Genomic DNA, 15,002 nt, shown 5'->3' on the forward strand with positions numbered 1-15,002 from the left:
TATTATCAGAGTATACAAGCACTACTTTTTTCAAGGTTATCACAATGATCAAGTTATCTGACAGTTCCACGGTAAGAGGCTTAGGTGCTATGTAGCTAGAATATTCCCAAACAGCTCTGCTTTTGTTTTCATTAAGATATGTGATTTTTTAAATTTTTTTTTTTATTTTTTAAGACTCTGAGAATACATATATTTTTATATTTCTATTTTAATTCCAGTAAGTTAATAACACACAGTGTTATATTAGTTTAAGGTATACAGCTTTTTAATCTATTTTTTATTTTTTTAAAAGATTTATTTATTTAAGAGAGTGCATATATATATGAGCGAGAAGGGCAGAAGGAGACGGTGAGAGAATCTCAAGCTCTCATAACCCTGAGATCATGACTTGAGCCAAACAAAGGAGTCGGATGCTCAATCGATTAAACCACCCAGGGATCCCTGCCCTTTTTATTGTCTTGAACAGTAACCTCTTTTCTCTGCTTCAGATTTAGAAAATTAAATACTAAATCTAAATCAGAACTCTGGCCTTGAAAAAAAACACGTGCTAAATTTTTGCCTTTACTTTAGACAGGGTTTTAGGTACTTTAAGCCACTGGCTAAACTTCAGATAAGGGAAGTCTTAAGAGTGGTTGATGAAAATTCATGGTGATAAAACAGAAAACTTTTTCTTAAAAAAAAAATTATATATTCTTATTAAAGAAAGCGTAAAAAACTGAGAAAGGTAGAAAAATTAAACTTAAGCACCCAGGTGCCAAGCACAACCTCTACTACCCCAGTCTCTCCTGAAAGTTGATTCTGCTCACCTGCTCAATCACTGTTTTCAACCACCACTGAGGACCCATCAGTGTTATAGCTGCAATGATTTTGGCATGCAGGACTCCAAGTGCCCAGTCCTAGGAAAATAAAAACCATTTTAAGATTTATTTATTTATTTATTTATTAGAGAACAAGGCAAGGGGCGGGGTGGGGGGAGGAGTAGACTCCCCACTGAGCAAGGAGCCTGACATGACGTGGAGCTCAATCCCAGGGTCCTGAGATCATGACCTGAATTGAAATCAAGCTGGACGCTTAACTGACTAAGCCACCCTAGTGCCCTGGGAAATAAAAGCCATTTAACAATTTTTGTTTTCAGCAATAAACCCAGCATACAGGATACACAGTTTTCTTGCATATTTCATTTCAAAACAGAAGTTCTACCAGATTAGTAACAATTTTACAGAAGACTAACATACACTAGAAAATCCAGGGAAACTGCCTCCCCCCCCACAAGCCAAGAGCTCAATTTCAATACTTCTAACAAAAATCATTCTAGTATCTTTTAGAAACCTATGTTGCTTTTCCAAGAGAATTAGAAAACATGTCAACATTAATGGAGATCTCAATAGCAAATAAAAGTACCATGATTTTATTTCATCAAACCATCTCAAGCTGCTGTGTTGGTTTTAGCTGAGCTAATTATGTCAAAATAAGCCGGGGGAGCCATGTTTGACCTAAAGAAGCCATCCCAAAGGCTGAGAGCTTCTAGCTCTAGTACTGATGAACTATTATTAGACCCTCCATGGCCACACCAGGCAGCCAGAGTGATCACCATTTCCACCCACTACATGATGTCTTAAAGCACAAATCAGACCACAGAAGGAAAATTCCCTGCTTATAACTGAAAGTCCTCAGCACAGCATACAAAGTCCTTCATAGTTTGATCCCTGGGTTTTTTTTTTAATGTATTTTTTTTTAAAGTAACACATAACGTTTTGATCTATTTTTTTAAAAGATTTATTTATTCATGAGACACACACACACACACAGAGGCAGAGACACAGGCAGAGGGAGAAGTAGGCTCCATGCAGGGAGCCTGATGTGGGACTCAATCTCAGGACTCCAGGATCACTCACTGGGCAGAAGGCAGGCACTAAACCACTGAGCCACCCAGGCATCCCCGTTTTGATCTATTCTAATATAAAACCAAAACCTAAACACAAAACAAAAAAGAAAACAAAAACAAAAAAACAACACAAAACAAAACAAAACCTTTTGTAGAGAAGGCTGGAATCCTCTGTGACTACCAGCCTAAATGCTGACCCCTCCCCAGCAACGACCGCTGCTAACACTGGTATGGACCCTCTACATTTTTCCCCTATATGTTTACCTATATCTACACATACACATCCCATAGAAAAGATGCAGTATCATTTTTTTAAAAAAGATTTTACTTATTTGACAGAGTGAGAGAGAACATAAATGGGGGCGGGGGACAGAGGAAGAAGCAGGCTCCCCTTTGTGCAGGGAGCCCAATGTGGGGCTCCATTCCAGGATTATGACCTGAGCCAAAGGGAGATACTTGTTCAACTGAGCCACCCAGATGCCCTGTATTATAATTTTTATATGGATCTTGCTCATACTGCTTTTCCTCTTCATTGCCCACCATCTTGAGGTTAAGGTTCTCATTTATTGATTTGGTTGGTCAGTACTGTGAGTATCTTCTTCAAATAGGGTCAAAGGATGATGCATGCTCTGAATTCTTGCACATCCTAAACATGGCTCTTCACACTGACACATGAACGGCTGAGTGACGTTTTGCCCGCCTTTTCTGTCAATGGTCGAAAGATGCTCTTCTGCTATATGACTTTGTGGTATTACTGAAAAAAGTCCATTACTTGTATGATTTTCTTTTTTGAAGTTTATGACATCTCTTTACCTTTAGAATTCAGAAATCTTACCAAGATATGCCCACATATGTGTTTTTCTTATCAATCTCATTTCATCAACGTCCACTTTACCAACTCTGATGAGCCCTTTTAACCTGCAGAATCAGGACTACTTTCAATCCAGTTAACTTTCCTATTTCATTCCATGCTGCCTCATTTCTGCACTCTAGAGCTCTTATTAGGGGACGTTAAGTCCCCTGGATGTATTTTCCAAGTCACTTACCTTTCCCTTTAACTTCCTACTTGTTCAATTTAGCTCTGTGCTTTGCAGTGGTCTTCCAGGGGCCCAAACTGAACTTCAATGGTGACTACTCACATCTTCATCTACTGAACATCTGAGGCCCATGCTATATACCAACACAGTTTCACTTTGTTTTATTGCCATTGTATGTGCACACACACATATTCCCCTTGATCTCCGTTTTTATGCTTCTATTTGGATGCTCACAGTTCAATGACAGTTCCAGGTCACAGGGCATGTGTTCTGATTGCTCTGACCTTTCTTTCTGTGGTTGCTGTGCACCCCCTTAATAAAGCATTTGTTTAATAGTGAAAGGGAATAGAAGGAAAGGGAGAAGAAGTGGGTAGGAAATATCAGAAAGGGAGACAGAACATAAAGACTCCTAACTCTGGGAAACGAACTAGGGGTGGTGGAAGGGAGGAGAGCAGGGGGTGGGGGTGAATGGGTGACGGGCACTGAGGGGGGCACTTGACGGATGAGCAATGGGTGTTATTCTGTATGTTGGCAAATTGAACACCAATAAAAAATAAATTTTTCATTAAAAAAACAAAAACAAAAACAAAAAAATAAATAAAGTATTTGTTATTTTTCTCTGCAGGTTTGATGAGGTTCAGGTCAGACTAAGTATAAACTGAGAGGCTGCCAAAGGATCTTTTACCCTTTAGATCTTTGGGATAGCAAGCTACCAGTCAGTCCCCTATCAAGGACATGGTGAAAGCCTCCCTGCTGCTTCTGTACTATCCCGGGTTCCCGGGCAGGGAAGATTTGACCAAATTTAGCTTTCTTTTGGTCTTTGGGAGTCTAGAAGGCCCTCAAGTAAGGTTCATATTCACTTGAGAAGGTCCACAGATCGCTAAGGTTCAAGCTCTTTCAAGATCCATGGATATCTGGTCCTTCCCCTATGGGGTAGGACACATAACACTAGTTTCTCTGCTAGAATTCCAATAGACTTCCATAAACCTATAGCTGCTTGACACAGGGAAGACAAGTAGCTTAGAGTCAGGAATGGAGACAAAGCAAACTGGTCTTTCAAATGTTAAGAGTTTTATCCAGAATTTTAAGGATACCATGCTGCACGCATCCATCTATAGCTTATATTTTTCTTCTACTTAAAATCATGTCTGAGAGCTATCTGTAGCAAAACATATACACATTTCTTTAGTCAATCTCTGTTGATGAACATTTGGGTTGCTTATAATTTTGACATTATAAAAATGATACAGGAGAAACAGCGCTGATTGTGCTTCCTGCACACATGTAAATGTTTCTTTGCAGCACATTCAGAAAAGTGAAACTGCTAGGTCATAATATATAAATACTCTTAAAACTCAGCAGTTCCAGTTATTCTGTAAAATTACAACTGTCAAGATCACCAAAGACACACGGGTAACTGTGCAAGCTGCATTTACTACTCACTGTAGGGAGGACGACAATGCAGTATGGGGAACTTGTGGTGCTCAGTAAGAATGTTAGAAAAGCTTATTATAGTATTTTGGTTTCTGTGAGGTGACTGAGACAACTTAAGGAAGCACAGCTTTGCTCTATGTCACATCCTTTAGAAAGCAAAGGTAATCTGTATTAGGTATCTCACTAAATCTTATCCAAATGCAGGGACTACCGTTGATAAATGAAGCAGCAGCCAATGACGTCAGCTGGGAATGGGGATTGTTTTCTCATTTTCCTGGTTTGAACAACATTCCTGTTTTGCCTATGTTCAGATGGGATTATGAACGACTCTGGTTTTTATCTTGCTCCATCATGGTCCCAGAGTGGTCCTGTGTGATGCTGATGATGCCAGGCCAGCTCCAGAGGTCAGGGCCTACTTGCTCTTCTTCAATGCTGAATACTATATGACATCAGGAGGCAAAGAGTACCTAGTTATGATGCATTTGCAGTGATCATGGTGGTAAGTCAGCGTCTATCTGACCCTTCCCATAGTAAAGTTGTGTGTTTTCCTTTGGGATATCAAGTAATCAATCCAGAATATGACACTTTGCCGCCATTTAAATAACTACTTCTACATTGTAGTGATGTTGAAATATGCCTGCAAAACCTTCTTCCATCAAGTGGTTGGGGTCTATAGCCCCTTCCCTTGAATCTGGGCCAACCTTTGTGCCTGGCTTGTATCCAATAGAATGTAGTGAAAAGCAATACCATGGGAATTCTGAGATGAGGTCATAAAAGGTGATGGAGATCCTACCTTGTTTGTTAGGACATTCATTTCTCTTAAATGCATATAAGAAGCTCAACTACCTACCTCGAGGCTACCAAGCTGTGAGGAAGCCGGGTTATATCCAGGAGCTGCAGCTGACAGCCCAGTTGGGGTGATCCACGTCAACCCTCACTTAAGAGTGATGAGGCTCCTAAAGGATTCCTGCCATAGCTCTCAAATCACATTCAGTTACTGCGCTTACCCAGCTAAGGCCCAGAAGACAAGTCGATATGCCCTGCCTTAATTTCAAACCCACACACTCTCTGGACAAAATAAATGGTTGTTTTGAGATATATAATTGTAATGTAACTTGCTACACAGCAACAGTAACTCAGTAACTCAGTAACTGAATAGACAAATTTCACCTGATGGGTTCAGGATCCACGGACAATCCTTGCTGGAATCAGTTATTTTGCTAACTACTGCAAAATAGTGACTTTCTTATTCTGCTAATTCCTCTACCTTTGTTAGCTGGCATTATTCTGTAAAAAATAGCTTTCCTTCAATCCCTGATACTATCTGACTATACAGTGATAGAGTTTTTACACAAACACATCACATGTGCTTAATTATCTCCCTCTATTTCTCACTTTCCTCTCCGAGTCTGCTCCAGAGCACACTGGATTAGAGGCAGTTCCATACATATGTTCTGTCTCACTGCGTGGTCCACCCCCTTGCTCCTTCCTAGAATATCACTTTCCTTTTTTACCGACTCCTCTGTACTCTACTGGTTGTTCTAGACATGGTCTCCTAGAGAAAACGAAATCCTAACTCCCAAAGCCAGGATAAATACCTCTCCCATATGATGCCACAGCAACCTTTGCTTGCCCCAATCACAGAGCAGCTTACCTGTTACCTGTCTGCCTTGCCCACCAGCCTGTAAGGTGCACAAGAAGTTCCTGCATTGGCCTCATTTCCATCTGAATTATACAATACAGGGTTTTAGCACACATTAAAGCACTAATGTAAATATCTGCTCTAAATGAAGTTTGTGGAGGCTCTTCATCTGCAAAGTAGAGGAAGGGAAATACATCCCATACAATTTTCATTTCCAGTAATTCCACTGTCATATGCAAGAGTAAACAGAAATAAGGCTGAAAAGCCTCTGAATGACTGAAGTCAACTAGGCGCCTAGCTCTTTCCCCTAGGATCTCTTAAGAACTTCAAATCTATGATATTAATTGCAGGCTCTAAATGCTAAGAGAAAAGTAGTAATTTTTCTTCCGTACTAACTTTAAGATCTTTGCTATGACCTATGTAGGTTTCTTCAAAATGCTCTTTTTAATAAATCTGTGATTTTGTAGGAAAACAAGCTGTAATTATTTAAAAATATAAGTTATTGATTCAAGTCTCAAACCTCAAAGAAGCAAGATATCTCTTGGAAAAATCAATGAATCTTAGTTTCATCATTAAGTATCAGGTGAAGCCTAAATGACTAGTGACATTTTAACCTATAAAGACCTTTTAATTTTTTATTATTTAAAAAAAATTTTTTATTTAAATTCAATTTGCCAACATATAGTATACACACAGTGCTCATCTCATCATGTGCCCTCCTTAGTGCCCGTTACCCAGTTTCCCCACCCTGCCACCCCCCCTCCCTATAAAGATTTATTAAAGGAGTTAATATTTTGAAGGCAATAAATTAAAATGCATTATTTAATCGATTTTATAAAGGTACCTACAATAGAAAAAATTAAGGAGTCTTTCTAAACAAACCACTAACAATCACTTTAAAAAAAAAAAAAAAAATCAAGGATTTTTCGGATTCCAAGTCCACAAAGAAATGTCATAAACAAAAGTCACGTACTTACCTGCCATGGGTAAAAAAGAGGAGTCTGATCCAAGGGAACCCTCAGGGGAGCAACGATAACCAGTTCAAAGAGGAGCCCCAGCAGGAGCGGGACAACCCCTGCCAGCAGCACAGCCACTATCAAGGTCTTCATGATCTATGAAGAAATGAGGCCATGTCACTAGAGTGTCTTTCTAGATTTTGAGCTAAACTCTTCATTCTATTTGGAAATTTGTTTTTCTTCTTTAACCTGATGCCTAACAAAACAAATATATTACCTCGCATACATTTATGTGTATTATATTTCATTAAATGAAACTTGAATGTGTATATTCAAGCTTAAGCTATAATGAAAGCATGAAATTACTCTGCATTTTTGCTATAAAATTATACAAAATTCATTTTAGGGCAGCCCAGGTGGTCAGTGGTTTGGCGCCGCCTTCAGCCCAGGGCATGATCCTGGAGTCCCAGGATCGAGTCCCACATCAAGTTCCCCACATGGAGCCTGCTTCTCTCTCTCTCTGTGTCTCTCATGAATAAATAAATAAAATCTTTAAAAAATTTTTCATTTTATTCCATATATTAAGCAGGTGGCTGTGCTGTTTTTTTCAACCTCATTCTCAAGAACAGGCTCTTCTTTGTCCAAGAAAAAGCCACTGATTATCCCAGGCTCTTCTAATCCAATGGTGGCTCACAGTGTGATTCGGACTGGTAGGGGAGAAGGGCTCTGCATAACCCCAGTGCAGGAAATTCATCAATGTGACCAAACTGACTCCATCCAGAACCCTCTGTGGTCCAAAACAACTCACTATGATGACAGAAATGTCTTGTATCTGTGTTGCCAGTATGGTGGCCACGAGCCACATGGTTATGTTATTAGCACAGCTCTAGAATTTGAACAAAACAAAAAATGAAAATAAAGTCAACACAAAGATTAAAAGTGTCACTACAGAATCCTGATGAAGAAAGGAGTCTTTAGAGTGACTCTTATGTCTGAGGACCTCCCTTTCTCGTAAGGCAGCCTCAGTGAGTGTCTGTTTTGTCTAGAGACTGGTATGAGGTGAGTGAAGATGCAGTACTTGCTTTTTTAAATGGCATACTGAAGACACAGAAGAATATCAAATGGAAACTGGTATTAGCTGGTTTCTGTATATGAAATATAGTTACATGTCTCATCATGTGTAATTAAATAGCAAGTAAAGCCTTCTGTTCATATTATACAATAAATCTCACTGCTTTCTTTCAACACTAATATTAACCCTCTAGTGAAATGAAACTCTAAATTCAGATACAAAACTAGAATTATACAAAAGAGGCATAAGCAGTGACTTAAACCTATTTACCAGTCATAACCAAAATCACAATCAGTAAATCACCACACCCGGACAACCATCTTACGCTGATTTTTTCCCCCACCTTTGTGTAACTAAGTACTTTACTGAGAAATATTTTCCATTACTTACTACACTTTCACATTAGCCAAGACATTCTTGAATTAACAATAGAATGTGTAATTAAAGAAATCCCATTTATATGAAAAACATTAACTTAATCCTGAAGTCAAGATTTTACATATTCAAATAGATCAAAAAATCAAATTTTAGAAAAAATATCTTAAAATAAATTCCTACTTAAACTGATTTTAAATTCTACAGAGTATCTTATTCCTTAAAAATTTCCAAAATAGGGCAGCGCCGGTGGTTCAGCGGTTTAGCGCCGCCTTCAGTCCAGGGTGTAATCCTGGAGACCCTGGATCGAGTCCCACATCGGGGTCCCTGCTTCTCCCTCTGCCTGTGTCTCTGCCTCTCTCTTTCTCTCTCTGTCTCTGTGTCTCTCATGAATAAATAAATAATTAGATATTTTTTTAAAAAATTCCAAAATAACTTTTTTAATTGCATTACTTACTTATTAAGGGCCTTATTGGGTCACTTAGCATGCTTTTCCTTTTGACCCTTGAATATATCTGACTGTGGTTCTCAGAATGAACCAGAAAGCTGCATCTTAAAGGAATATTCCTCCTCATAAAAAAAGAAAAAAATCAATTCTCTTGATGCTATCATCATAATGAAGAAATGAAAGTGAAAAGATTTAAAGAAATGACTAAAAAAAATTTCCACTATTCCTGTCATACAAGATCAGTTCTTTATTAGAAAAACCTACCATGAGGGACCACTCTTTAACCTTCTGGAAGATCACTCTGCGTCCCTGGGGCATCCATGCAACCAGCACCGTCACTGCCCTTATGGTTAGCCAGCAAACATAGAGACCACAAGCAGCTGTGTAGAGTTCATGAATTTTGGCAGTCCCCGTCCAAAATGACATTAACCAACGGCCAGCAAATACTGAAAACAGAAAGGCTGATAAATGAAATACGTGGCTATATATGTAAAGAGAACTACAATCTTGATGTTGTTCTGTTAGCATTTTCAATTACTTCAATCATTTTAAGTGATTAGTAAAAAGGCATCACATTCTAATATAACAACATCTTCATTAAAAACAAACAATGACAAAACCCGCCACAAACTCTAAAGAATGCAATTATTTGATTAGGAAACAACCAAAGCACAAGAAGTCACTGGGGACAAGCTCTCCTGTGGCATCTACTCTGACTGGCCATGTCAGTTATCTGTTCTTTCAGAAATGAAGAGGTTGTTCTTGTTTTTATCACCAAATAAAATTATTATACAACATAATACAACAAAAGTGGGGTATATTTATTATTTATACTTTCAACATTTAAGAACACTACAAATAACTTAGATTAACTTTCTTTCAATTGACTCATCGAGACAGAAAACTAAGTTTATTTCAATAATTAAGTGGGTATAAGAACACTTAAAAGCATAGCAATCACAGAATATCATATTAACTTTCTTAGGAAATAAGATCCAAATATGCCGAAACTTAAACAGAATTGAGAAGTGTCTAAAGAACTGCCTCGGAGATCCCTGGGTGGCTCAGAGGTTTAGCGCCTGCCTTTGGCCCAGGACGTGATCCTGGAGTCCCGGGATCAAGTCCCACGTCAGGCTCCCAGCCATAGAGCCTGCTTCTCCCGCCTCCTGTGTCTCTGCCTCTCTCTATATATATATATCATAAATAAATAAATAAATCTTTAAAAAAAAGAACTGTCTCAAATAAAGAGTTAATGCAAATAAATTCTACATTATACCCATAAAAATCTACCTCAGGCAAGACCATTATTATATTAACTTTATTCACATGGTTACTTCTCAATAAGACCAGAAAGAAGAGCAACGCCCAAATGTCTTATTTACTTTTCTATGGATTGATTTCCTCTTAATACAGTACTATTTGTTATTTTCAAATACCTAAAAGGAGCTAGTGGCTGTGCTGAGCACTTTCCGTATATTACCTCATTAATCCTCCCCAAAGCCCTCAAATAGCCACTACTCCATTCTAAAGATTAAGAAACCAAGGATCAACAATAGAACCTTGCCACACCAAGGTCGCATGAGGGTGGAGGCTGAATTTGAACTCATACCTATGTGACAAAGCTCATGCTCTTGACCAATAAACCACACTGCCTCCAACTAAATGAAACCAGCTCAACAGTTAAGTCTTACAAGCCATAATGTTGGCAACCAGACTTCTTTGTAACCCCACAAAATGGTTTGTGTATGAAGAGAAGTTATTTTTAAAAATACACATAAATGTTATGTGAAATAAACACATGTATATATTAATTTGGGGATATAAAAATTGTTACAGATAATTCTGTAGAAATGTCTAGTATTTTGTGTGTGTGTGTGCATGTGTGTGTGTATGCACATATACATTTTTATTCCGAGGTTTTTATAGTTGCTATAGTTGGGTTGGCTGGTTTTTAAAAATTTAATGGCCCCTTTCTACTGCACACTTCATATTTCACTTACTTCTAATTAAGTGTTTCTGAGAGGACAGGGTCAAGTTTCTAATTTGTAGTGAATTATCATCAGTTAAACTACAGCTACAGAGCAGCCCAGGTGGCACAGCGGTTTAGTGCCGCCTGCAGCCCAGGGCGTGATCCTGGAGACCCTGGATCGAGTCCCACGTCAGGCTCTCTGTATGATGCCTGCTTCTCCCTCTGCCTGTGTCTCTGCCTCTCTGTCTCTATGAATACATAAATAAAATCTTAAAAAAAAAAAAAAACTACAGCTACAGAAAAGCAACCTTCGGGGGAAAGAATCTCCTTGCCACCTTAAATGCATTTTATGACACCAAGTATTTCTAGGATTTAACAACCATGTTCTTCCCATTAGATGGTGGGAATGGGTTAACAGGGAAATATTCAGTTAACAATCTTCAATGAAATTACTTTTAGTGCCCAATTCAGGTAGTAAATTACATTTCCTTCTTTTAAGTTTTCCTTAATATCTCTGATAAAAAACATGAAAATGGAATATAAAAATCACGAATGTAAAACTGTCCAAAGTTCAAAAACTAAGTTTTCTCAGCAATGTTTACCACATTGTACCCAACCATTAATCACACTTTATCATTTTTAAGAGCTGTGATATGACAAGTAGTGAGCTTAGGAGTACAGTTCTTAAGGTCAAATCATTATTCAGAAACATGTAAAAAAATTTTATTTTTATCACCACTTTAAGTTAAATCACAATTTCTACAGATTAGAGAATATTCTCATTATTTTTAGAAACCTCACATGAAATTACACTTCCTACTTGCTCCTTACTGACTTTAGCCCTCCTGGAAAAACTCAAGTATTTGATACATATTTGATTTATAAAATTATAGAGGCAGTGCTATAATCAAGATACTAACTCAATAACATTTATGGGCTTATATTTAAGAGATGAAAAGTATGTTCCACTTAGTGATTATTTAAGTGGCTAACATGTATCAGTATGATTTAAAATTTTGTGGTTTGCCATACACACCAACTGGGAGTTGCTGTTCCCAACACTTTGTCACTGGCTTTGGGCTCAACCCCATTTATCCCTGACCTTTGCAGAACATGATGAACAGTATACTACATTCATCCATTCGAGTAAGATTCATTCATCTTACTTGTTAAAGAAAGTGTCTAGCCGAAATTTAAAGATTAGTAGCTGCGAATACCAGATGATTAAGGGAAATAATCTGGCTTCATAAAGAGTCTAGGAACACCATGCAGTGGACAGGAAAGATACAATGAGGGCAAACATGTTAACATCAAAAGGCTGGCTTGAAGAAATGATTTAAGACATACAGATAACTTTTTGAAAACCTACACTATAAAGAGAAGATGCCCAAGAAAACTGAGTGACCATATACATACTTTACTTCTAAAAATGAATCAGAACTTTTATATTGATTTTGTTACCCTGTTGCAATACAAATGACTCCAAGGAGATGGAGAACCCTAAAAAGATCAATATCCCATATTCAATCAAAAATAAGGGGCAAACTATTTCAAGCTTATACTTGATGAAAGATACAAAGCATCTTTGCATGTCATTAGCTCATACCTGGTAGAGTAAGGCAGATGAGGCTGGCAATCAGTAAGGTTATACACATGAAGACAATCAACAAAAATATCTGCAAGGCAAAACGTAAGAGTGCATAAATGGTTCATATGTGCTCAATGTATTTCAAAACACCCCTCAAAGAATCACCATAATTCTACCAGTAAAAAGAAATTGCCCATATTTCCATGTTTCCTTCCATTTCACACCAAAAGGAATTTTTAGTTTAGGTAAAATTACCTATAATTTCGGCCAAAAGAAAATGTCTATTTTCATATAATCAGACACATCAGCAAGTAACAAGTAAATGTATTTCTGAATCAGCACAAAAATAAAACTTATAATAAAACTTATAATAACTTAATCAGCTTAAGTTTTCCCTATTAATTAAAACTAAATACATTCACTTTTTAATCAAATTCTCAAAAACAAGTTTTCATAAAAGGAAAGCTCACTTTCTAACAGTGCTGTCTAATCAGAACTGTCCATGACGACGGGACCTGCACCACCCTACACAGCGGCCACTGCACACCTGACGCGGTGTGTGAAGGAGCAATGAAACCTTACACTGTATTTACTCTGCATCTTATCCTACTAGACATGGTTTTCTCTTTTTTTCAGCTTTATTGAGATATAACTGACAAAATTATAATATATTTAGAGTGTACAACGTGATTTGCCACATGTACACAATGTCAAGGGATTCCCACCATTAAAGTAATGAACACATCTATCGCACCACAGCCTTAACAAAATGAATTCACATCTAATTAAGTTTAAACGTAAAATCCACATGTGAGCTGGTGGCTCTCATACTGAAAAGTACAAATAAAAAGGGAACACACTGAGAGGAAAGCAGCTGCTCTCGGCAGGAAAGGAGCAACTGCTGCTTGCCTTCTACCTTACCGGGCACCCCTCTTCCCTCGTCCAGAAGGCAGGGCTCTAGCAAGAAGGCTGAAAAGGACCTACAATCACACCCCAAGAGGAGCCTCTAAGGCTGCCAGCTTTCACTGGTTGAGAAACTTCTCACCGATCCTCTCTCTGATCCAGGATGGAAAGAAACTCTCACCCATGGAGGAGCCTCATCTCTTCTCTCAGGACTCCTCCCATCTCTCACCCTCACCCTCTAAATACACTTAATTCCCTGCAGTTCCAAACCTACCATGTCTAACCTGCCTCTTGTTTTGGCACGAGCCTGGAGTGCCCTCCCATTTTTCCATATTGTCTGTGCCTGGCCTAACTTAAGAGGCTTAAAAGCATCCCCTCCTCTGCAAAGATTCCTGAACACTTCCCGAAAAAGCATTCTGTGGAGCTGACCAACTGTGCGACACATTACTACAGAGCAAGTAAAGTGAGGCCTAAGACCTGACCATCAGATTTAACAACACAAAAGCTACCACAACCCATCAGGAACAGCTTTGGTGGAATCTGGAGGCAAAGTTTCACCGGGACAGCATTTCCTTACCCAGTCTGGTCTTCAGTTTCATCTGAAGGTTACTACTCAACCTTGCAGTATTGGGATGGATAGTAAATGGGAAAAACATTAGAATGCCCATTTCAGTTCCTGATACATAGCTGAAATACATTAATGACGTTAATTTCTTATTTTCACTTAGGGTCTTTAACACTGCTTCAAACAGCAGGGAGCAACAGTACATGGTATCCCAACACTATAACCCATCTCTAAAATCTGGTAAACTTATCTGACACATATATATATTTTTCTGTTAATGAGAGGACTAGGGGTTCTTGTCAGGAGACCGTAAGATATATCAATACAGAGGACTGCATGCTAAGAGCATCAACACCACCACCAAATTCCTCAAAAGAAAAAGAAAAAACTTGACTTCCAATAAAGTCTTATTGTACCTACCCTGAGTGGAAAATTTAAAGGCCGGCGATAAGGCTGAAAGCCAACAGGCCCTCCCTGCTGGAGTATGGCTTGGTGGGCTGCATGCAGGCCTTCCCCCACCACGGGAATAGCGTTGTTATTTCGAGCATGCTGATTATTGTTAACTTGTTGATTTGCACTGTTCTCGTTTTCTTCCTGGTCTCCCAATAAATAGGAATGAAGATCCCTGTGTAAAAATTACATTCTCACTTCAGACCAGAGTGAAACAGTAGACATGAGGCTCACTTTCTTATTATTAAGGTAGAAAATGTACAAGTAGAATCTGTACACAACAGTATTTATTAATTATCTCATTCTGGGCTAATGTTGGTACCTGCTTTAAAGTAAGCTTTTTCAAATTTAATGTTAATATTAAGAACACCCCACAAATTCAGCTCAGCTATTCTGTCTGCTGTGGCATGGAGCTCAATTAAAACCTCCGAACTTGGGATCCCTGGGTGGTGCAGCGGTTTAGCGCCTGCCTTTGGCCCAGGGCGCGATCCTGGAGACCCAGGATCGAGTCCCACGTCGGGCTCCCGGTGCATGGAGCCTGCTTCTCCCTCTGCCTGTGTCTCTGCCTCTCTCTCTCACTGTGTGCCTATCATAAATAAATAATAAAAAAATTAAAAAAAAAAAAAAAAAAAAAAAACCTCCGAACTCAGACAGCCCAGGCGGCTCAGCGGTTTAGCG

General features: G+C 38.6%; 1 protein-coding gene across 6 annotated transcripts in view; it reads right to left on the bottom strand.

The window, feature by feature from the left end:
* Positions 1 to 15,002, bottom strand: part of MARCHF6 (membrane associated ring-CH-type finger 6) — an 82,679-nt gene that overhangs the window by 8,958 nt on the left and 58,719 nt on the right. For 4 of the 6 annotated variants that reach the window (XM_025451462.3, XM_049105832.1, XM_025451461.3 and 1 more), the window contains exons 19-23: positions 14,295 to 14,499; positions 12,425 to 12,494; positions 9,114 to 9,310; positions 6,976 to 7,110; positions 807 to 896 (exon numbers count right to left, since the gene is read on the bottom strand). In XM_025451462.3, the coding sequence (XP_025307247.1) occupies positions 807 to 896; positions 6,976 to 7,110; positions 9,114 to 9,310; positions 12,425 to 12,494; positions 14,295 to 14,499 (697 nt within the window). The remainder of the gene's footprint in view (positions 1 to 806; positions 897 to 6,975; positions 7,111 to 9,113; positions 9,311 to 12,424; positions 12,495 to 14,294; positions 14,500 to 15,002) is intronic. The other 2 variants (XM_035710409.2, XM_025451460.3) reach the window with 1 other exon arrangement.

Source organism: Canis lupus, chromosome 34 (genome assembly GCF_003254725.2).
Source record: "Canis lupus dingo isolate Sandy chromosome 34, ASM325472v2, whole genome shotgun sequence".
NCBI classification, from domain to species: Eukaryota; Metazoa; Chordata; class Mammalia; order Carnivora; family Canidae; genus Canis; species Canis lupus.